This window comes from Oncorhynchus gorbuscha, linkage group LG01, assembly GCF_021184085.1.
Source record: "Oncorhynchus gorbuscha isolate QuinsamMale2020 ecotype Even-year linkage group LG01, OgorEven_v1.0, whole genome shotgun sequence".
Lineage (NCBI taxonomy): Eukaryota > Metazoa > Chordata > Actinopteri > Salmoniformes > Salmonidae > Oncorhynchus > Oncorhynchus gorbuscha.
Window position 1 is genome coordinate 1,643,299 of NC_060173.1, and position 23,796 is coordinate 1,667,094.

The window sequence follows — 23,796 nt, forward strand, 5'->3', positions numbered from 1 at the left end:
TGACAGACTGTTAATAGTGGGTATATAGAAGGTCATAGTGGTGACAGACTGTTAATAGTGGGGCTATAGCTTGTCATAGTGGTGACAGACTGGTAATAGTGGGGCTATAGCTTGTCATAGTGGTGACAGACTGTTAATAGTGGGGCTATAGCTTGTCATAGTGGTGACAGACTGGTAATAGTGGGGCTATAGCTTGTCATAGTGGTGACAGACTGTTAATAGTGGGGCTATAGCTTGTCATAGTGGTGACAGACTGTTAATAGTGGGGCTATAGCTTGTCATAGTGGTGACAGACTGTTAATAGTGGGTATATAGAAGGTCATAGTGGTGGCAGACTGTTAATAGTGGGTATATAGAATGTCATAGTGGTGGCAGACTGTTAATAGTGGGTATATAGAAGGTCATAGTGGTGACAGACTGTTAATAGTGGGTATATAGAAGGTCATAGTGGTGACAGACTGTTAATAGTGGGTATATAGAAGGTCATAGTGGTGACAGACTGTTAATAGTGGGGCTATACTTTGTCATAGTGGTGACAGACTGTTAATAGTGGGGCTATAGAAGGTCATAGTGGTGACAGACTGTTAATAGTGGGGCTATAGCTTGTCATAGTGGTGACAGACTTAATAGTGGGTATATAGAATGTCATAGTGGTGACAGACTGTTAATAGTGGGTATATAGAAGGTCATAGTGGTGACAGACTGTTAATAGTGGGGCTATAGCTTGTCATAGTGGTGACAGACTGTTAATAGTGGGTATATAGAAGGTCATAGTGGTGGCAGACTGTTAATAGTGGGGCTATAGCTTGTCATAGTGGTGGCAGACTGTTAATAGTGGGGCTATAGAATGTCATAGTGGTGACAGACTGGTAATAGTGGGTATATAGAAGGTCATAGTGGTGACAGACTGTTAATAGTGGGGCTATAGAATGTCATAGTGGTGACAGACTGGTAATAGTGGGTATATAGAAGGTCATAGTGGTGGCAGACTGGTAACAGTGGGGCTATACATTACATTTACATTTACATTTAAGTCATTTAGCAGACGCTCTTATCCAGAGCGACTTACAAATTGGTGCATTCACCTTATGACATCCAGTGGAACAGCCACTTTACAATAGTGCATCTAAATATTTTTAAGGGGGGGGTGAGAAGGATTACTTTATCCTATCCTAGGTATTCCTTAAAGAGGTGGGGTTTCAGGTGTCTCCGGAAGGTGGTGATTGACTCCGCTGTCCTGGCGTCGTGAGAGGGTTTATTCCACCATTGGGGGGCCAGAGCAGCGAACAGTTTTGACTGGGCTGAGCGGGAACTGTACTTCCTCAGTGGTAGGGAGGCGAGCAGGCCAGAGGTGGATGAACGCAGTGCCCTTGTTTGGGTGTAGGGCCTGATCAGAGCCTGGAGGTACTGAGGTGCCGTTCCCCTCACAGCTCCGTAGGCAAGCACCATGGTCTTGTAGCGGATGCGAGCTTCAACTGGAAGCCAGTGGAGAGAGCGGAGGAGCGGGGTGACGTGAGAGAACTTGGGAAGGTTGAACACCAGACGGGCTGCGGCGTTCTGTATGAGTTGTAGGGGGTTGATGGCACAGGCAGGGAGCCCAGCCAACAGCGAGTTGCAGTAATCCAGACGGGAGATGAGAAGTGCCTGGATTAGGACCTGCGCCGCTTCCTGTGTGCGGCAGGGTCGTACTCTGCGGATGTTGTAGAGCACGAACCTACAGGAACGGGCCACCGCCTTGATGTTAGTTGAGAACGACAGGGTGTTGTCCAGGATCACGCCAAGGTTCTTAGCGCTCTGGGAGGAGGACACAATGGAGTTGTCAACCGTGATGGCGAGATCATGGAACGGGCCGTCCTTCCCGGGAGGAAGAGCAGCTCCGTCTTGCCGAGGTTCAGCTTGAGGTGGTGATCCGTCATCCACACTGATATGTCTGCCAGACATGCAGAGATGCGATTCGCCACCTGGTCATCAGAAGGGGAAAGGAGAAGATTAATTGTGTGTCGTCTGCATAGCAATGATAGGAGAGACCATGTGAGGTTATGACAGAGCCAAGTGACTTGGTGTATAGCGAGAATAGGAGAGGGCCTAGAACAGAGCCCTGGGGGACACCAGTGGTGAGAGCACGTGGTGAGGAGACAGATTCTCGCCACGCCACCTGGTAGGAGCGACCTGTCAGGTAGGACGCAATCCAAGCGTGGGCCGCGCCGGAGATGCCCAACTCGGAGAGGGTGGAGAGGAGGATCTGATGGTTCACAGTATCGAAGGCAGCCGATAGGTCTAGAAGGATGAGAGCAGAGGAGAGAGAGTTAGCTTTAGCGGTGCGGAGCGCCTCCGTGATACAGAGAAGAGCAGTCTCAGTTGAATGACTAGTCTTGAAACCTGACTGATTTGGATCAAGAAGGTCATTCTGAGAGAGATAGCGGGAGAGCTGGCCAAGGACGGCACGTTCAAGAGTTTTGGAGAGAAAAGAAAGAAGGGATACTGGTCTGTAGTTGACATCGGAGGGATCGAGTGTAGGTTTTTTCAGAAGGGGTGCAACTCTCGCTCTCTTGAAGACGGAAGGGACGTAGCCAGCGGTCAGGGATGAGTTGATGAGCGAGGTGAGGTAAGGGAGAAGGTCTCCGGAAATGGTCTGGAGAAGAGAGGAGGGGATAGGGTCAAGCGGGCAGGTTGTTGGGCGGCCGGCCGTCACAAGACGCAAGATTTCATCTGGAGAGAGAGGGAGAAAGAGGTCAGAGCACAGGGTAGAGCAGTGTGAGCCGAACCAGCGGTGTCGTTTGACTTAGCAAACGAGGATCGGATGTCGTCGACCTTCTTTTCAAAATGGTTGACGAAGTCATCTGCAGAGAGGGAGGAGGGGGGAGGAGGATTCAGGAGGGAGGAGAAGGTGGCAAAGAGCTTCCTAGGGTTAGAGGCAGATGCTTGGAATTTAGAGTGGTAGAAAGTGGCTTTAGCAGCAGAGACAGAAGAGGAAAATGTAGAGAGGAGGGAGTGAAAGGATGCCAGGTCCGCAAGGAGGCGAGTTTTCCTCCATTTCCGCTCGGCTGCCCGGGGCCCTGTTCTGTGAGCTCGCAATGAGTCGTCGAGCCACGGAGCGGGAGGGGAGGACCGAGCCGGCCTGGAGGATAGGGGGCATAGAGAGTCAAAGGATGCAGAAAGGGAGGAGAGGAGAGTTGAGGAGGCAGAATCAGGAGATAGGTTGGAGAAGGATTGAGCAGAGGGAAGAGATGATAGGATGGAAGAGGAGAGAGTAGCGGGGGAGAGAGAGCGAAGGTTGGGACGGCGCGATACCATCGAGTAGGGGCAGTGTGGGAAGTGTTGGATGAGAGCGAGAGGGAAAAGGATACAAGGTAGTGGTCGGAGACTTGGAGGGGAGTTGCAATGAGGTTAGTGGAAGAACAGCATCTAGTAAAGATGAGGTTGAGCGTATTGCCTGCCTTGTGAGTAGGGGGGGAAGGAGAGAGGGTGAGGTCAAAAGAGGAGAGGAGTGGAAAGAAGGAGGCAGAGAGGAATGAGTCAAAGGTAGACGTGGGTATATAGAAGGTCATAGTGGTGACAGACTGTTAATAGTGGGTATATAGAAGGTCATAGTGGTGACAGACTGTTAATAGTGGGGCTATAGCTTGTCATAGTGGTGGCAGACTGTTAATAGTGGGTATATAGAATGCCATAGTGGTGATTTTATCCTCAAATGTAACTTTTTACACACTTGTAACCTAATGCGTTTCTTCATCATTTGAAATTAAGTCGCAAATACTGAATAATGGTTGTAAGGGATGTATCTAAATATAAAGTCAATGGATTTATGTAGTGCGAGATTGCCATCTACAGGTCAATTGTGAGAGCAATTTAAAGAGTAGAGTCAAGGTATCAAAACAACTATTGAGATTCACTCCCGCGGTCTAGTCTGCCTCCTAGTCTCCTCGCTTTCACGCCTGCGCTCAGAGTTACAAGATGGCGGAGAGTGCGGAACTGAAGGTAAAGCCTAGGCCAAAATTACATTTGACAAAAAAAGGCTGTATTTTGTTTTTAAGTCATACCCGTGGGTTACATGTAGTTGGAATCTTCTTTATTTGATGTATTTACTTTATTAGCTATTGGTTATGTTTTTCATTTTTGTAGAAAACTCAGTGGAAGTCGTAGGTAGCATTGTTATTGTTAGCTAGCTACGATTGAGTCTTGCCTGCCTCGCAGCTTGATGCTAGCGAATTACAGTAGTAAACTAGTTGTTGTGTGGTTAGCTTACCAATTTCGCCAGTTAATATTTCATATAAATGTGTAATACATTGCCAGAACCCTGTTATACCAGCCAAAACTGCATATGTTTTTCCCGCCAGTCAGCATTTTCCAACCAAAGGTTAGCTAATAAGCTAGCTCCGTAGCATTGGTCCTGGACCAGACGGCCTTAAAGAATGTTTAGCTGATAACAGTTGAACGTGTCGACTTTTTAAGCAGTTTTGATAATCAGCTGGTTTAGAATGACGATAGTGACGTCAAAGATTGGTCACTACAGGTGGGTGGAGGTTACCGTAGCTATGGCTACCACGGTTAGCCGTAGCTAACGGGAGTGGCTACCACGGTTAGCCGTAGCTAACTGGAGTGGCTACCACGGTTAGCCGTAGCTAACTGGTGTAACTACCACGGTTAGCCGTAGCTAACTGGTGTAACTACCACGGTTAGCCGTAGCTAACTGGAGTGGCTACCACGGTTAGCCGTAGCTAGCTAACTGGTGTAGCTACCACGGTTAGCCGTAGCTAGCTAACTGGTGTAACTACCACGGTTAGCCGTAGCTAACTGATGTAACTACCACGGTTAGCCGTAGCTAACTGGTGTAACTACCACGGCTAGCCGTAGCTAACTGGTGTAGCTACCACGGTTAGCCGTAGCTAACTGGTGTAACTACCACGGCTAGCCGTGGCTAACTGGTGTAAGTACCACGGTTAGCCGTAGCTAACTGGTGTAACTACCACGGCTAGCCGTAGCTAACTGGTGTAACTACCACGGCTAGCCGTAGCTAACTGGTGTAACTACCACGGCTAGCCGTAGCTAACTGGTGTAGCTACCACGGTTAGCCGTAGCTAACTGGTGTAACTACCACGGTTAGCCGTGGCTAACTAACTATTTTAGCCAGCAGTGTGAAATCTGAATAACGGAGTGACAAAGGCAGAACTATTAGTAGGCCAGTCAATGTGTGATCAGAAGCACTCTCCATGCTTTTACCTGTACAGTGAAACCAAATAACACAGAAGCGTCTGTAAACACACCTGTAATGACTTGGTGTTTGTGAGTGATACTTTTTTCAAATTTGATTTAGCCTTTTATTTAACAGGGATGCCGGTCAACACCAACCTATTTTAATGTAAAGCTATATACTTTGTAGGCTACCGCAGCACTTATTTTCTCCATGTATTCACTTCACTTCCATGTCATTTAGAAACATAATATTAGCATTCCTGAAACATTATTTTGTTGAAGTATAATTTGATCTCTGAGAAATTAAACTCATTGATTGCACCCAAATGGGCCATTTTGATTTATAGGATTCATCTTCAATAAACATAGTACTTAACATCTGATTTTGGACCATAATTCTTCCTAACAATGAGTAAGACACGAGGAATCAAATAAAATGATCAATAGCCACCCACCCCCGGCACACCCCAACCCAACAACCAGTAGACAGTATCAGTTTCCCATGACAGGCAGGTAGCCGAGTGGTTAGAGAGGCAGGTAGCCGAGTGGTTAGAGAGGCAGGTAGCCTAGTGGTTAGAGCGTTGGGCCAGTAACTGAAAGGTTGCTAGATCAAATCCCTGAGCTGACAGGGTAAAAATCTGTCGTTCTACCCCTGAACCAGGCACTTACCCGGTAATAATTTCTTCTTAACTGACTATCCTAGTTAAATAAACTGTAGTATGGAACTGTTGCTAAGAATATTTCTCCTTCATCCTCTGTAATGTATTCCCTGTGAGTCTGTTACTAAGAGTATTGCTCCTCTGAAATGTATTCCCTGTGAGTCTGTTACTAAGAGTATTGCTCCTCTGTAATGTATTCCCTGTGAGTCTGTTACTAAGAGTATTGCTCCTCTGTAATGTATTCCCTGTGAGTCTGTTACTAAGAGTATTGCTCCTCCATCCTCTAATGTATTCCCTATGAGTCTGTTACTAAGAGTATTGCTCCTCTGTAATGTATTCCCTGTGAGTCTGTTACTAAGAGTATTGCTCCTCCATCCTCTAATGTATTCCCTGTGAGTCTGTTACTAAGAGTATTGCTCCTCTGTAGTGTATTCCCTGTGAGTCTGTTGCTAAGAGTATTGCTCCTCTGTAATGTATTCCCTGTGAGTCTGGTAATGTATTCCCTGTGAGTCTGTTACTAAGAGTATTTCTCCTTTATCCTCTGTAATGTATTCCCTGTGAGTCTGTTACTAAGAGTATTGCTCCTCTGTAATGTATTCCCTGTGAGTCTGTTACTAAGAGTATTGCTCCTCTGTAATGTATTCCCTGTGAGTCTGTTGCTAAGAGTATTTCTCCTTCATCCTCTGTAATGTATTCCCTGTGAGTCTGGTGATAAGAGTATTGCTCCTCTAATGTATTCCCTGTGAGTCTGGTGATAAGAGTATTGCTCCTCTGTAATGTATTCCCTGTGAGTCTGTTACTAAGAGTATTGCTCCTCTGTAATGTATTCCCTGTGAGTCTGTTGCTATGAGTATTTCTCCTTCATCCTCTGTAATGTATTCCCTGTGAGTCTGGTGATAAGAGTATTGCTCCTCTAATGTATTCCCTGTGAGTCTGGTGATAAGAGTATTGCTCCTCTGTAATGTATTCCCTGTGAGTCTGTTACTAAGAGTATTGCTCCTCTGTAATGTATTCCCTGTGAGTCTGTTGCTATGAGTATTTCTCCTTCATCCTCTGTAATGTATTCCCTGTGAGTCTGGTGATAAGAGTATTGCTCCTCTAATGTATTCCCTGTGAGTCTGGTGATAAGAGTATTGCTCCTCTGTAATGTATTCCCTGTGAGTCTGTTACTAAGAGTATTGCTCCTCTGTAATGTATTCCCTGTGAGTCTGTTGCTAAGAGTATTTCTCCTTCATCCTCTGTAATGTATTCCCTGTGAGTCTGGTGATGATTTTCTTCCCCTGTTTAGAGAAACTAGCCATTTATTTCATTCTTTACATTCAGACAGACAGAAAAGCAGACAGACAGGCAGACAGACAGGCAGCCATTTATTTCATTCTTTACATTCAGACAGACAGAGAGACAGACAGAAAAGCAGACAGGCAGACAGACAGGCAGGCAGCCATTTATTTCATTCTTTACGGGTAAATGACTGTGAAAGTACCGTGTTTTGCCAACTACATGCCTCTGTTACTGTCGCAACCACACCCTTTTATAAAGTTTGATGTTCTCTTATGTGGATCACATTCTCTTTGCAACTTTAGGTAGAAAACCAATAGCTTTTGCTCATGATAACAATAAATTGGATGTTAATTCCTATATTTAATGGCCAATTTGAGTGCAGTCAATTAGCTTAATTTCTCAGAGATGCAATTAATGTCTCAGGAATGCTAATCTGTTTCTAACTACATAAAGGATTTCAGAGCAATCTGAGATGGTGGGTGTCAAATCTCTTTCCGGTTGCTTTTTGAGGTGGAATGAATGCTATTTTGTCTAGTGAAGGCTAGGTTCCGGTTGTAATTTGTGTAGAGGAGAGACCCTTTTGCCCACAGATCACCACCGAATGAATCTATCCATGAAGCATCTTAGTGTAGGAGTGCTGCTTGAGACAAGACTGTAGACTCCTCTGGTGTCTAGAGCCTTCCAGCCTAGAGACAAGACTGTAGACTCCTCTGGTGTCTAGTGCCTTCCAGCCTAGAGACAAGACTGTAGACTCCTCTGGTGTCTAGTGCCTTCCAGCCAAGAGACAAGACCATAGACTCCTCTGGTGTCTAGAGCCTGCCAGCCTAGAGACAAGACTGTAGACTCCTATGGTGTCTAGTGCCTTCCAGCCAAGAGACAAGACCATAGACTCCTCTGGTGTCTAGTGCCTGCCAGCCTAGAGACAAGACCATAGACTCCTATGGTGTCTAGAGCCTTCCAGCCAAGAGACAAGACTGTAGACTCCTCTGGTGTCTAGAGCCTGCCAGCCTAGAGACAAGACTGTAGACTCCTCTGGTGTCTAGTGCCTTCCAGCCTAGAGACAAGACTGTAAACTCCTCTGGTGTCTAGAGCCTTCCAGCCAAGAGACAAGACTGTAAACTCCTCTGGTGTCTAGAGCCTGCCAGCCTAGAGACAAGACTGTAAACTCCTCTGGTGTCTAGAGCCTTCCAGCCAAGAGACAAGACCATAGACTCCTATGGTGTCTAGTGCCTTCCAGCCAAGAGACAAGACCATAGACTCCTCTGGTGTCTAGAGCCTGCCAGCCTAGAGACAAGACTGTAGACTCCTCTGGTGTCTAGAGCCTGCCAGCCTAGAGACAAGACTGTAGACTCCTATGGTGTCTAGTGCCTTCCAGCCAAGAGACAAGACCATAGACTCCTCTGGTGTCTAGTGCCTGCCAGCCTAGAGACAAGACCATAGACTCCTATGGTGTCTAGAGCCTTCCAGCCAAGAGACAAGACTGTAGACTCCTCTGGTGTCTAGAGCCTGCCAGCCTAGAGACAAGACTGTAGACTCCTCTGGTGTCTAGTGCCTTCCAGCCTAGAGACAAGACTGTAAACTCCTCTGGTGTCTAGAGCCTTCCAGCCAAGAGACAAGACTGTAAGCTCCTCTGGTGTCTAGTGCCTTCCAGCCTAGAGACAAGACTGTAGACTCCTCTGGTGTCTAGAGCCTGCCAGCCTAGAGACAAGACTGTAGACTCCTCTGGTGTCTAGTGCCTTCCAGCCTAGAGACAAGACTGTAAACTCCTCTGGTGTCTAGAGCCTTCCAGCCAAGAGACAAGACTGTAAACTCCTCTGGTGTCTAGAGCCTGCCAGCCTAGAGACAAGACTGTAGACTCCTCTGGTGTCTAGTGCCTTCCAGCCAAGAGACAAGACTGTAGACTCCTCTGGTGTCTAGAGCCTGCCAGCCTAGAGACAAGACTGTAAGCTCCTCTGGTGTCTAGTGCCTTCCAGCCAAGAGACAAGACCTTAGATTCCTATGGTGTCTAGAGCCTGCCAGCCTAGAGACAAGACTGTAGACTCCTCTGGTGTCTAGTGCCTTCCAGCCTAGAGACAAGACTGTAAACTCCTCTGGTGTCTAGAGCCTGCCAGCCTAGAGACAAGACTGTAGACTCCTATGGTGTCTAGAGCCTGCCAGCCTAGATACAAGACTGTAGACTCCTCTGGTGTCTAGAGCCTGCCAGCCAAGAGACAAGACCATAGACTCCTATGGTGTCTAGAGCCTGCCAGCCAAGAGACAAGACCATAGACTCCTATGGTGTCTAGAGCCTGCCAGCCTAGAGACAAGACCATAGACTCCTATGGTGTCTAGAGCCTGCCAGCCTAGAGACAAGACCATAGACTCCTATGGTGTCTAGAGCCTGCCAGCCTAGAGACAAGACCATAGACTCCTATGGTGTCTAGAGCCTGCCAGCCTAGAGACAAGACCATAGACTCCTATGGTGTCTAGAGCCTGCCAGCCAAGAGACAAGACCATAGACTCCTATGGTGTCTAGTGCCTGCCAGCCTAGAGACAAGACCATAGACTCCTATGGTGTCTAGAGCCTGCCAGCCTAGAGACAAGACCATAGACTCCTATGGTGTCTAGTGCCTGCCAGGCTAGAGACAAGACCATAGACTCCTATGGTGTCTAGAGCCTGCCAGCCTAGAGACAAGACCATAGACTCCTATGGTGTCTAGAGCCTGCCAGCCTAGAGACAAGACCATAGACTCCTATGGTGTCTAGAGCCTGCCAGCCTAGAGACAAGACCATAGACTCCTGTGGTGTCTAGAGCCTGCCAGCCTAGAGACAAGACCATAGACTCCTATGGTGTCTAGAGCCTGCCAGCCTAGAGACAAGACCATAGACTCCTGTGGTGTCTAGAGCCTGCCAGCCTAGAGACAAGACCATAGACTCCTATGGTGTCTAGAGCCTGCCAGCCTAGAGACAAGACCATAGACTCCTATGGTGTCTAGAGCCTGCCAGCCTAGAGACAAGACCATAGACTCCTATGGTGTCTAGAGCCTGCCAGCCTAGAGACAAGACCATAGACTCCTATGGTGTCTAGAGCCTGCCAGCCAAGAGACAAGACCATAGACTCCTGTGGTGTCTAGAGCCTGCCAGCCTAGAGACAAGACCATAGACTCCTATGGTGTCTAGAGCCTGCCAGCCTAGAGACAAGACCATAGACTCCTATGGTGTCTAGAGCCTGCCAGCCTAGAGACAAGACCATAGACTCCTGTGGTGTCTAGAGCCTGCCAGCCAAGAGACAAGACCATAGACTCCTGTGGTGTCTAGAGCCTGCCAGCCTAGAGACAAGACCATAGACTCCTATGGTGTCTAGAGCCTGCCAGCCTAGAGACAAGACCATAGACTCCTCTGGTGTCTAGCCTAGAGACAAGACCATAGCCTTCCAGCCTAGAGACAAGACCGTAGACTCCTGTGGTGTCTAGAGCCTGCCAGCCTAGAGACAAGACCGTAGACTCCTGTGGTGTCTAGAGCCTGCCAGCCTAGAGACAAGACCATAGACTCCTGTGGTGTCTAGAGCCTGCCAGCCTAGAGACAAGACCATAGACTCCTCTGGTGTCTAGAGCCTGCCAGCCTAGAGACAAGACCATAGACTCCTGTGGTGTCTAGAGCCTGCCAGCCTAGAGACAAGACCGTAGACTCCTGTGGTGTCTAGAGCCTGCCAGCCTAGAGACAAGACCATAGACTCCTGTGGTGTCTAGAGCCTGCCAGCCTAGAGACAAGACCATAGACTCCTGTGGTGTCTAGAGCCTGCCAGCCTAGAGACAAGACCATAGACTCCTGTGGTGTCTAGAGCCTGCCAGCCTAGAGACAAGACCATAGACTCCTGTGGTGTCTAGAGCCTGCCAGCCTAGAGACAAGACCATAGACTCCTATGGTGTCTAGAGCCTGCCAGCCTAGAGACAAGACCATAGACTCCTGTGGTGTCTAGAGCCTGCCAGCCTAGAGACAAGACCATAGACTCCTGTGGTGTCTAGAGCCTGCCAGCCTAGAGACAAGACCATAGACTCCTGTGGTGTCTAGAGCCTGCCAGCCTAGAGACAAGACCATAGACTCCTGTGGTGTCTAGAGCCTGCCAGCCTAGAGACAAGACCATAGACTCCTGTGGTGTCTAGAGCCTGCCAGCCTAGAGACAAGACCATAGACTCCTATGGTGTCTAGAGCCTGCCAGCCTAGAGACAAGACCATAGACTCCTGTGGTGTCTAGAGCCTGCCAGCCTAGAGACAAGACCATAGACTCCTGTGGTGTCTAGAGCCTGCCAGCCTAGAGACAAGACCATAGACTCCTGTGGTGTCTAGAGCCTGCCAGCCTAGAGACAAGACCATAGACTCCTGTGGTGTCTAGAGCCTGCCAGCCTAGAGACAAGACCATAGACTCCTGTGGTGTCTAGAGCCTGCCAGCCTAGAGACAAGACCATAGACTCCTGTGGTGTCTAGAGCCTGCCAGCCTAGAGACAAGACCATAGACTCCTGTGGTGTCTAGAGCCTGCCAGCCTAGAGACAAGACCGTAGACTCCTGTGGTGTCTAGAGCCTGCCAGCCTAGAGACAAGACTGTAAACTCCTCTGGTGTCTAGAGTCTTCCAGCCTAGAGACAAGACTGTAAACTCCTCTGGTGTCTAGAGTCTTCCAGCCTAGAGACAAGACCATAGACTCCTGTGGTGTCTAGTGTCTTCCAGCCTCGCTGTCGCTGGTGAAATAAAACATATACTTGCCACCACAACATAATTGACTATTTCAGAAGTTATAAAATACCTGTTGATTGTCCCTTTACTCACACAAGTTGTGTTCCCCAAAATGTAGCTTTGCAGTGAGACAAAGCCAGAGTGTAATGCCAGCATGTTCTGTTGATCTGTCCTAATCCTGCAATAATACTTATGATAATTTCCTTCCTCCCAAAGCAAATGGTGATGAGCCTTCGTGTTTCAGAGCTACAAGTGTTACTAGGCTACGCAGGACGCAACAAACACGGCCGCAAACACGAACTGTTGACCAAAGCCCTGCACCTCCTTAAGGCCGGCTGCAGCCCCGCTGTCCAGATGAAGGTGAAGGAGCTGTACAGACGCCGCTTCCCCACCAAGATGGTGTCTCCGGTGGACCTGGCCCTGCCCAGTGTCCACTCCACCCTGTCTGGAGGCCTCACCTCGCTGGGGTTTGACAGCCACGGGTCCCCCTCGCCCCTCTCCCTGCTTGGGCCCAAACACGAGCTGGGCCTGCCCCACCTGCCCTCCTCCCTTCACCCCGTACACCCTGACGTCAAGCTGCAGAGACTGCCCTTTTATGACATGCTGGATGAGCTCATCAAACCCACCAGCCTGGGTGAGTAGTCTGGTGCGTGTCTGTCTGTCTGGCTTCTCATGTGATAGAATTCAACAGTGTGCAGGTATCTTTCTTTGATCAATTTACCGTTTGTACTCTGCACCTGCAATTAAGTGGATGGACCAAATGTGCTTCTATGTCATTGTCTGTCTTGGTGAGTTGGCTGAGTCTTCATCCACCTCTCTGTGTGCTTTTGTCCCCAGCCTCAGACAACAGTCAGCGGTTCCAGGAGACGTGTTATGCCTTTGCACTGACACCTCAGCAGGTCCAGCAGATCAGCAGCTCCATGTAAGACTGGGGGAGGGGAATATGGGGGAGGGGAATATGGGGGAGGGGAATATGGGGGAGGGGATGATTAGAGGATGGGGGAGGGGTGATTTATTTTATTTATTTAACTAGGCATGTCAATGACGGCCTAGGAGCAGTGGGTTCAACTGCCTTGTTCAGGGGCAGAACGACAGATTTTTGGGGATGGGGGTGGTTTGGGGATGGGGGGGTTGTTAGAGGATGGGGATGGGGGTGGTTTGGGGATGGGGGGATGGGGGTGGTTTGGGGATGGCGGGGGGTGGTTAGGGGATGGGGGGTTGTTAGAGGATGGGGATGGTTTGGGGATGGCGGAGGGGGTGGTTAGGGATGGGGTGGTTGTTAGGGGATGGGGGGGTTGTTAGGGGATGGGGTGGTTTGGGGATAGCGGAGGGGGTGGTTGGGGATGGGGGGTTGTTAGGGGATGGGGGTGGTTTGGGGATAGCGGAGGGGGTGGTTAGGGATGGGGGGGTTGTTAGGGGATGGGGGGTTAGAGGATGGGGGGTTAGAGGATGGGGACAGGAAGGAGAGATTAGGGGAAGGGGACAGGAGGAGAGAATAGGGGAGAGGGGACGGAGAGGGGAGGAAAGGGAAAGAGAGTTGAGTGGAAGGGGGCGGGAGACGGGAGGGTGGTAGGGAGAATAGCGGAGTGGAAGGGGGAGGGGAGTGGAGAATAGTTTGAGGACTGGGGGGGGGTAGAGGATAGGGGACAGGAAGGAGAGGGGAGGATAGGGGACCGGGAGGAAGGGGAAAGAGAGTTGAGAGGGGGGCGGGAGGAGAGAGAATAGGAGGGGGAAGGGAGTGGCGGGGAGAGTGGGGGAGAGAATAAGAGAGTGGGGGAGGGGGGGGAAAGGAGAACTAAGGACTGACCGCTGTACATGATGCCCTTATCTAAAGCAATAAAACACACAGAACCACAGAGCGTGTCTGTCTTTACAGTATCTCCCTCCGATAAGGATGTGACTGGTTTCAATTCATACTCGCGCTAGGAGTTATTCTCCTTATGAAAAATAACATAGACATGGAAGAAATACAGTTTATAAACTGCAAGTCGATTGGATAATGCATGTTCTATTTGAAAGTCATGGTTATTATTCTCACTTTGCTGGACTTCTCACCTAAATCTACCTGTCTGTCTGCCTGTCTGTCTGCCTGTCTGTCTGCCCGTCTGTCTGCCTGCCTGTCTGTCTGTCTGTCTGCCCGTCTGTCTGCCCGTCTGTCTGTCTGCCTGTTTCTGCATGTCTGTCTCTCTGTCTGTCTCTGTCTCTGTCTCTGTCTGTCTGTCTGTCTGTCTGTCTGTCTGTCTGTCTGTCTGTCTGTCTGTCTGTCTGTCTGTCTGTCTGTCTGTCTGTCTGCCCGTCTGTCTGCCTGTCTCTCTCTGTCTGCCTGTCTCTCTCTGTCTCTCTGTCTCTGTCTGTCTACAGGGACATCTCTGGGACCAAGTGTGACTTTGCGGTCCAGGTTCAGTTAAGGTAAGGCTCCTTTGGTGGTCTAGCCTGTTCTTTATTTCACCTCTTCACTCTAGCACTCGTTCACTGTAGGACTCGTGTTCACTGTAGGACTCGTGTTCACTGTTGGACTCGTGTTCACTGTAGGACTCGTGTTCACTCTAGCACTCGTTCACTGTAGGACTCGTGTTCACTGTTGGACTCGTGTTCACTGTTGGACTCGTGTTCACTGTAGGACTCGTGTTCACTGTAGGACTCGTGTTCACTGTTGGACTCGTGTTCACTGTAGGACTCGTGTTCACTGTTGGACTCGTGTTCACTGTAGGACTCGTGTTCACTGTTGGACTCGTGTTCACTGTAGGACTCGTGTTCACTGTAGGACTCGTGTTCACTGTAGGACTCGTGTTCACTGTAGGACTCGTGTTCACTAAGTAAAATCGAGACATGCCTTCACTAATACGCTGCTTCATGAGATGACTGACTAATGACTGACTACTGTGTATTCCTGGGTCTGTCATCTGAATTGGTTATGGGATGTGTCATATTCTTCTGTTGTATTAGTTATTGATCTCTGTATTTTCTGTCCCAGGTTTTGTTTATCAGAGACGAGTTGTACCCAGGAAGACCATTTCCCGCCCAACCTGTGTGTGAAAGTCAACAGCAAACCCTGCAACCTCCCGGTGAGTCTGTCTGACAGCCAACCGCTAAGTACTACTCATTAAGCCGGTGTTTCCTATCCTGGTCCTGGGGACCTAAAGGGCTGCACGTTGTTGGGTTTGATTTCACTCATCAGCTCCTCATCAAGCCGTTACTTGAATCAACCCTTTAGGTTCCCTAGGACCAGGATAGGAAACCCTGCATTAATAACTACTCTAGGAAAATGTAGTCATATAATATACAGGGCATGTGGAAAGTTTTCAGACCTCTTCTCTTTTTCAACATTTTATAACGTTACGGCCTTATTTCCCCCCCCTCATCCTTTTTAGAATAAGGCTGTAACTAGACGTCTACCAACTATGATTTTTCAACGCCCATACCGATTATTGGAGGACCAAAAAAGACGATGCCGATTAATCGGCCGATTTTTTTATTTGTAATAATGACAATTACAACAATACTGAATGAACACTTATTTTAACTTCATATAATACATCAATAAAATCAATTTAGCCTCAAATAAATAATGAAACGTGTTCAATTTGGTTTAAATAATGCAAAAACAAAGTGTTGGAGAAGAAAGTAAAAGTGCAATATGTGCTATGTAAGAAAGCTAACGTTTCAGTTCCTTGCTCAGAACATGAGAACATATGAAAGCTGGTGGTTCCTTTTAACACGAGTCTTCAATATTCCCAGGTAAGAAGTTTTAGGTTGTAGTTATTATAGGAATTATAGGACTATTTACATTACATTTACATTTAAGTCATTTAGCAGACGCTCTTATCCAGAGCGACTTACAAATTGGTGCATTCACCTTATGTCATCCAGTGGAACAGTCACTTTACAATAGTGCATCTAAATCTTAAGGGGGGTGAGAGGGATTACTTATCCTATCCTAGGTATTCCTTAAAGAGGTGGGGTTTCAGGTGTCTCCGGAAGGTGGTGATTGACTCCGCTGTCCTGGCGTCGTGAGGGAGTTTGTTCCACCATTGGGGGGCCAGAGCAGCGAACAGTTTTGACTGGGCTGAGCGGGAGCTGTACTTCCTCAGTGGTAGGGAGGCGAGCAGGCCAGAGGTGGATGAACGCAGTGCCCTTGTTTGGGTGTAGGGCCTGATCAGAGCCTGGAGGTACTGAGGTGCCGTTCCCCTCACAGCTCCGTAGGCAAGCACCATGGTCTTGTAGCGGATGCGAGCTTCAACTGGAAGCCAGTGGAGAGAACGGAGGAGCGGGGTGACGTGAGAGAACTTGGGAAGGTTGAACACCAGACGGGATGCGGCGTTCTGGATGAGTTGAAGGGGTTTAATGGCACAGGCAGGGAGCCCAGCCAACAGCGAGTTGCAGTAATCCAGACGGGAGATGACAAGTGCCTGGATTAGGACCTGCGCCGCTTCCTGTGTGAGGCAGGGTCGTACTCTGCGGATGTTGTAGAGCATGAACCTACAGGAACGGGCCACCGCCTTGATGTTGGTTGAGAACGACAGGGTGTTGTCCAGGATCACGCCAAGGTTCTTGGCGCTCTGGGAGGAGGACACAATGGAGTTGTCAACCGTGATGGCGAGATCATGGAACGGGCAGTCCTTCCCCGGGAGGAAGAGCAGCTCCGTCTTGCCGAGGTTCAGCTTGAGGTGGTGATCCGTCATCCACACTGATATGTCTGCCAGACATGCAGAGATGCGATTCGCCACCTGGTCATCAGAAGGGGGAAAGGAGAAGATTAATTGTGTGTCGTCTGCATAGCAATGATAGGAGAGACCATGTGAGGTTATGACAGAGCCAAGTGACTTGGTGTATAGCGAGAATAGGAGAGGGCCAAGAACAGAGCCCTGGGGGACACCAGTGGTGAGAGCGCGTGGTGAGGAGACAGATTCTCGCCACGCCACCTGGTAGGAGCGACCTGTCAGGTAGGACGCAATCCAAGCGTGGGCCGCGCCGGAGATGCCCAACTCGGAGAGGGTGGAGAGGAGGATCTGATGGTTCACAGTATCGAAGGCAGCCGATAGATCTAGAAGGATGAGAGCAGAGGAGAGAGAGTTAGCTTTAGCAGTGCGGAGCGCCTCCGTGATACAGAGGAGAGCAGTCTCAGTTGAATGACTAGTCTTGAAACCTGACTGATTTGGATCAAGAAGGTCATTCAGAGAGAGATAGCGGGAGAGCTGGCCAAGGACGGCACGTTCAAGAGTTTTGGAGAGAAAAGAAAGAAGGGATACTGGTCTGTAATTCCCTCTATACCATTTGTATGTCATTAACCTTTGACTATTGGATGTTCTTATAGTCACTTTAGTATTGCCAGTGTAACGGTATAGCTTCCGTCCCTCTCCTCGCTCCCCCCTGGGCTCGAACCAGCAACACAACGACAACAGCCACCATCGAAGCAGCGTTACCCATGCAGAGCAAGGGAAACAACCACTCCAAGGCTCAGAGCGAGTGACGTTTGAAATGCTATTTGCGCACGCTAACTAGCTAGCCATTTCACTTCGGTTACACCAGCCTCATCTCGGGAGTTGATAGACTTGAAGTCATAAACAGCGCAATGCTTGACGCACAACGAAGATCTGCTGGCAAAACGCACGACAGTGCTGTTTGAATGAATGTTTACGGGCCTGCTTCTGCCTACCACCGCTCAGTCAGATACTTAGATACTTGTACGCTCAGTCAGATTATATGCAACGCATGACACGCTAGATAATATCTAGTAATATCATCAACCATGTGTAGTTAACTAGTGATTATGATTGATTGTTTTTTATAAGATAAGTTTAATGCTAGCAACTTACCTTGGCTTACTGCATTCGCGTAACAGGCAGTCTCCTTGTGGAGTGCAACGAGAGAGAGGCAGGTCGTTATTGCGTTGGACTAGTTAACTGTAAGGTTGCAAGATTGGATCCCCCGAGCTGACAAGGTGAAAACCTGTCGTTCTGCCCCTGAACAAGGCAGTTAACCCACCCACTAGGCCGTCATTGAAAATAAGAATGTTCTTAACTGACTTGTTAAATAAATTAAATAAAGATTAAATAAAGTTGTAAAAAAAAATGGTGTCCAAAAATACCGATTTAAGGATTGTTATGAAAACTTGAAATCGGCCCTCATTAATCGGCCATTCCGATTAATCGGTCGACCTCTAGCTGTAACGTAACAAAATGTGGGACAAGTCCATGGGTCTGAATACTTTCTGAATGCTCTGTATATATCACTGTTATAACTACAGACGCTGTTATCCAAAGGGTTTTACAGTACGTACATTTTTTTGTTGTATGTTTCTGATCCCTACGCGGGAATTGAACCCACAACCTTGGAGTTGCTTGCGTCAACTTAAACCAACTGACATTGACCCTGTTGTCTCTTCTTCCTCCTCAGGGCTACCTTCCTCCAACCAAAAACGGAGTGGAACCCAAACGGCCGAGTCGCCCCATCAACATCACGTCACTGGTCAGACTGTCCACCACAGTACCCAACACTATCGTGGTGTCGTGGACCTCAGAGATAGGCAGGGTAAGGAATATATCGTGGTGTCATGGATAGACAGGGTAAAGATTGGAGGGTGATGTCATGGATAGACAGGGTAATGAATGCAGGGTGATGTAATAGATTGACAGGGTAAAGATTGGAGGGTGATGTCATGGATAGACAGGGTAATGAATGCAGGGAGATGTAATAGATACACAGGGTAATGAATGCAGGGTGATGTAATAGACAGACAGGGTAATGAATGCAGGGTGATGTAATAGATTGACAGGGTAATGAATGGAGGGTGATGTAATAGATTGACAGGGTAATGAATGGAGGGTGATGTAATAGACAGACAGGGTAATGAATGCAGGGTGATTAGAGTTGGAAAGTTCTGCTAATTTCCCCAGAATTTCCAGGTTAAATAATGAAACAAATAAACACATTTGGTTGGTAGATTCACGTAATCAAAAGGGAATGAAATAAGCAGGACATCCAGAATCCTCCAACAAGGATTTTTTGAAAACCTGGACATTTTTGTAGAGTTCCCATAATTTTGCCTCCCTGAAGATGACTGGCTGATTGACTGACTGTTGAAGGAGAGCTGTGGCATGAGAACATGGTGTGTTTTAGGTATTTGCCCCTGTGAAGCCAAAGGCATTTCCAGATTGCATGGATAATACATCTTTTATGTTCTATTCCATTTTATCCGATCAACCCTTCTACTACCGATATATTTTATGACCATGGAATACCAACTGTTAATTTGCAAAAATAAATAAATAATATATATTTTAAATATTTTTTTTAACCCTAAACAGTGTCTAGCTTTTTTCAATCCACATTAGTACTAAAACGCTGATTTACCATAATTCGATTTTTAGTATCATTTTGTTTTTAGAATTTAAGTAACTATAAATGATCATATTTCTGAAGTAACTGCCATTTAAAAGAGTTGAACACCAAACTGTGAAATATACTCGGTGCTTTCAGAAAGTATTCAGCACTGTTGTTGTTACAGCCTAAATTCAAAATCGCTTTTTGATAGATTTTTTCTCGGTCATCTACACACAATACCCTATAATGACAAACGTGTTTTTAGAACATTTTGCAAATTTATTGAATTTGAAATACAAAAAATATCTAATTTGCGTAATTATTCACACCCCTGAGTCAGTACTTTGTAGAAGCACCTTTGGCAGGGATTACAGCTTTGAGTCCTCTTGGGTATGTCTGTATCAGCTCTGAGTCGTCTTGGGTATGTCTGTATCAGCTCTGAGTCGTCTTGGGTATGTCTGTATCAGCTCTGAGTCCTCTTGGGTATGTCTGTATCAGCTCTGAGTCCTCTTGGGTATGTCTGTATCAGCTCTGAGTCGTCTTGGGTATGTCTGTATCAGCTCTGAGTCCTCTTGGGTATGTCTGTATCAGCTCTGAGTCCTCTTGGGTATGTCTGTATCAGCTCTGAGTCGTCTTGGGTATGTCTGTATCAGCTCTGAGTCGTCTTGGGTATGTCTGTATCAGCTCTGAGTCGTCTTGGGTATGTCTGTATCAGCTCTGAGTCGTCTTGGGTATGTCTGTATCAGCTCTGAGTCGTCTTGGGTATGTCTGTATCAGCTCTGAGTCGTCTTGGGTATGTCTGTATCAGCTCTGAGTCGTCTTGGGTATGTCTGTATCAGCTCTGAGTCGTCTTGGGTATGTCTGTATCAGCTCTGAGTCCTCTTGGGTATGTCTGTATCAGCTCTGAGTCCTCTTGGGTATGTCTGTATCAGCTCTGAGTCCTCTTGGGTATGTCTGTATCAGCTCTGAGTCCTCTTGGGTATGTCTGTATCAGCTCTGAGTCCTCTTGGGTATGTCTGTATCAGCTCTGAGTCCTCTTGGGTATGTCTGTATCAGCTCTGAGTCCTCTTGGGTATGTCTGTATCAGCTCTGAGTCCTCTTGGGTATGTTTCCTCCAAATGTAGCTCTTTGAATTCAGGCCAAAGTGTTCAATTGAATGTCTCATGAGATCACATAATCATTAGCCTTGTGCTGTGAGACTTTCACCTGCCTTTTTGTAAATTCCAGGTGTGCTGTCATGTGCCTTTTTCTCAGGAGTGGCTTACGTCTGGCCATTCTTCCATAATGCCCAAATTGTTGAAATGCTTTAGAGACTGTTGTCCTTCTGGCAGGTTCTCCCATCTCAGCCAAGGGAATCTGGAGTTCTGTCAGAGTGGTCATTGGGTTCTCGGTCACCTCCCTGACCGAGGCCCTTCATTCCCTGTTGCCCAGTTTGGTCAGACGGCCAGCTCTAGGCAGAGTCTGGGTAGTTCCATATTTGTTCAATTTAATTTCCCTATGATGAAGAGACCACGGTGCTCTTGGAAACTTTCAACACTCTAGGAATAGTTTTATACCCTTTATTCCCAGATATATGCCTCATCATAATTCTATCTCGGAGCTACATGGACAGTTCCATGGACTTCATGGTATATATACTGTAGTTTGTGCTCTGACATGCGCTGTCACCTCTGGGACTTTATATAGACAGGTGTGTTTCTTTCTAAATCATGTCCAAACAATTGACTTGGCCACAGGTGGACTTCAATCAAGTTGTAGTGACACCAAGGATGATCAAAGGAAATGGGATGCACCTGAGCTCAATTTGGAGTGTCACAGCAAAGGGGTGTGGCTACTTATGTAAATGAGATATTCCTGAGCTCAATTTGGAGTGTCACAGCAAAGGGGTGTGGCTACTTATGTAAATGAGATATTCCTGAGCTCAATTTGGAGTGTCACAGCAAAGGGGTGTGGCTACTTATGTAAATGAGATATTCCTGAGCTCAATTTGGAGTGTCACAGCAAAGGGGTGTGGCTACTTATGTAAATGAGATATTCCTGAGCTCAATTTGGAGTGTCACAGCAAAGGGGTGTGGCTACTTATGTAAATGAGATATTCCTGAGCTCAATTTGGAGTGTCACAGCAAAGGGGTGTGGCTACTTATGTAAATGAGATATTCCTGAGCTCAATTTGGAGTGTCACAGCAAAGGGGTGTGGCTACTTACAGTACCAGTCAAGTTTGGGCGCACCTACTCATTCAAGCGGTTTTCTTTATTTTTACTATTTTCTACATTGTAGAATAATACTGATGACATCAAAACTATGAAATAACACATATGGAAACATGTAGTAACCAAAAAAGTGTTGAACAAATCAAAATGTATTTTATATTTGAGATTCTTCAAAGTAGCCTCCCTTTGCCTTGATGACATCTTTGCACACACTTGGTATTCTCTCAAATAGCTTCGCCTGGAATGCGTTTGAAGGAGTTCCCACATATACTGAGCACTTGTTGGCTGTTTTTCCTTCACTCTGTGGTCCAACTCATCCCAAACCATCTTAATTGGGTTGAGGTCGGGTGATTGTGGAGGCCAGGTCATCTGATGCAGCACTCAATCACTCTCCTACTTGGTGAAATAGCCCTTACACAGCTTGGAGGTGTGTAGGGTCATTGTCCTGCTGAAAAACAAATGATAGTTCCACTAAGTGCAAACCAGATGGGATGGCGTATCGCTGCAGAATGCTGTGGTTGCCATGCTGGTTAAGTGTGCCTTGAATTCTAATTTCACCGGTCTAACGTCCATTTCTCGTGTTTCTTGGCCCAAGCAAGTCTCTTCTTATTATTTGTGTCCTTTAGTAGTTGTTTCTTTGCAGCAATTCGACCATGAAGGCCTGATTTACACAGTCTCCTCTGAACAGTTGATTTTGAGATGTGTCTGGTACTTGAACTCTGTTACTTGAACTCTGAAGGATAATGATCTTATCCTCTGCAGCAGAGGTAACTCTGGGTCTTCCTATCCTGTGGCGGTCCTCATGAGAGCCAGTTAACTCTAATGAACTTATCCTCTGCAGCAGAGGTAACTCTGGGTCTTCCTATCCTGTGGCCGTCCTCATGAGAGCCAGTTAACTCTAATGAACTTATCCTCTGCAGCAGAGGTAACTCTGGGTCTTCCTATCCTGTGGCCGTCCTCATGAGAGCCAGTTAACTCTAATGAACTTATCCTCTGCAGCAGAGGTAACTCTGGGTCTTCCTATCCTGTGGCGGTCCTCATGAGAGACAGTTAACTCTAATGAACTTATCCTCTGCAGCAGAGGTAACTCTGGGTCTTCCTATCCTGTGGCGGTCCTCATGAGAGCCAGTTTCATCATAGTGCTTGATGATTTTTGCGACTGCACTTAAAGAAACTTTAAAAGTGATTGAAATGTTCCGTATTGACTGACCTTCATGTCTTAAAGTAATGATGGACTGTTTTCTCTTTGCTTATTTGAGCTGTTCTTGCCATAATATGTACTTGGTCTTTTACCAACTAGGGCTATATTCTGTATACCACCCCTACCTTGTCACAACACAACTGATTGGCTCAAATGCATTCAGAAGGAAAGAAATTCCACAAATTGACTTGTAAAAAGGCACACCTGTTAATTGAAATGCATTCCAGGTGACTACCTCGTGAAGCTGGTTGAGAAAATGCCAAGTGTGTGCAAAGCGGTCATCCAGGCAAACGGTGGCTTTTGAAGAATCTCAAATATAAAACACATTTAGATTTGTTTACACTTGTTTGGTTACTACATGATTCCATGTGTGTTATTTCATAGTGTTTAATGTCTTCACTATTATTCTACAATGTAGAAAATAGTAAAAATAAAGAAAAATCCTGAGTAGGTGTGTCCAAACTGTTACTGGTACTGTAAATTAGTAAATTTACTGTAAATGAGATTTCATTTAACATTTTCTATACTTTTGAAAACATTTATAAAAACATGTTTTCACTTTGTTTTTATGGGCTATTGTGTGTAGATGGGTAAGACCTTCTTTTAAAAAACATGTATTTTTAAGTCTGTTTATAATTCAGGCTAAAACACAACAACATGTGGAATAAGTGTGAATACTTTCTGTAATTTTATTGACGGTGTTTCATCCATTGATCCTGAAAGACAATGACCAAACGTATGGCTTAGTTTTCTTTATTCACGCCACAGCATTATCATGGCTGCTAGTGAAACAATGACCAAACGTATGGCTTAGTTTTCTTTATTCACGCCACAGCATTATCATGGCTGCTAGTGAAACAATGACCAAACGTATGGCTTAGTTTTCTTTATTCACGCCACAGCATTATCATGGCTGCTAGTGAAACAATGACCAAACGTATGGCTTAGTTTTCTTTATTCACGCCACAGCATTATCATGGCTGCTAGTGAAACAATGACCAAACGTATGGCTTAGTTTTCTTTATTCACGCCACAGCATTATCATGGCTGCTAGTGAAACAATGACCAAACGTATGGCTTAGTTTTCTTTATTCACGCCACAGCATTATCATGGCTGCTAGTGAAACAATGACCAAACGTATGGCTTAGTTTTCTTTATTCACGCCACAGCATTATCATGGCTGCTAGTGAAACAATGACCAAACGTATGGCTTAGTT

The 23,796-nt window shown here is 46.8% G+C and overlaps 1 protein-coding gene across 1 annotated transcript in view; it reads left to right on the forward strand.

Moving 5' to 3' along the window:
- The first annotated feature begins 3,876 nt into the window (after positions 1–3,876).
- The window catches only part of LOC124031512 (E3 SUMO-protein ligase PIAS1-like), a 47,828-nt gene continuing 27,908 nt past the window's right edge, over positions 3,877–23,796 (forward strand). The window contains 6 exon segments of the mRNA XM_046342835.1: positions 3,877–3,978; positions 12,060–12,477; positions 12,681–12,765; positions 14,205–14,252; positions 14,818–14,908; positions 18,240–18,374. Coding sequence (XP_046198791.1) covers positions 3,955–3,978; positions 12,060–12,477; positions 12,681–12,765; positions 14,205–14,252; positions 14,818–14,908; positions 18,240–18,374 — 801 coding nt within the window. The 5' untranslated portion in view covers positions 3,877–3,954.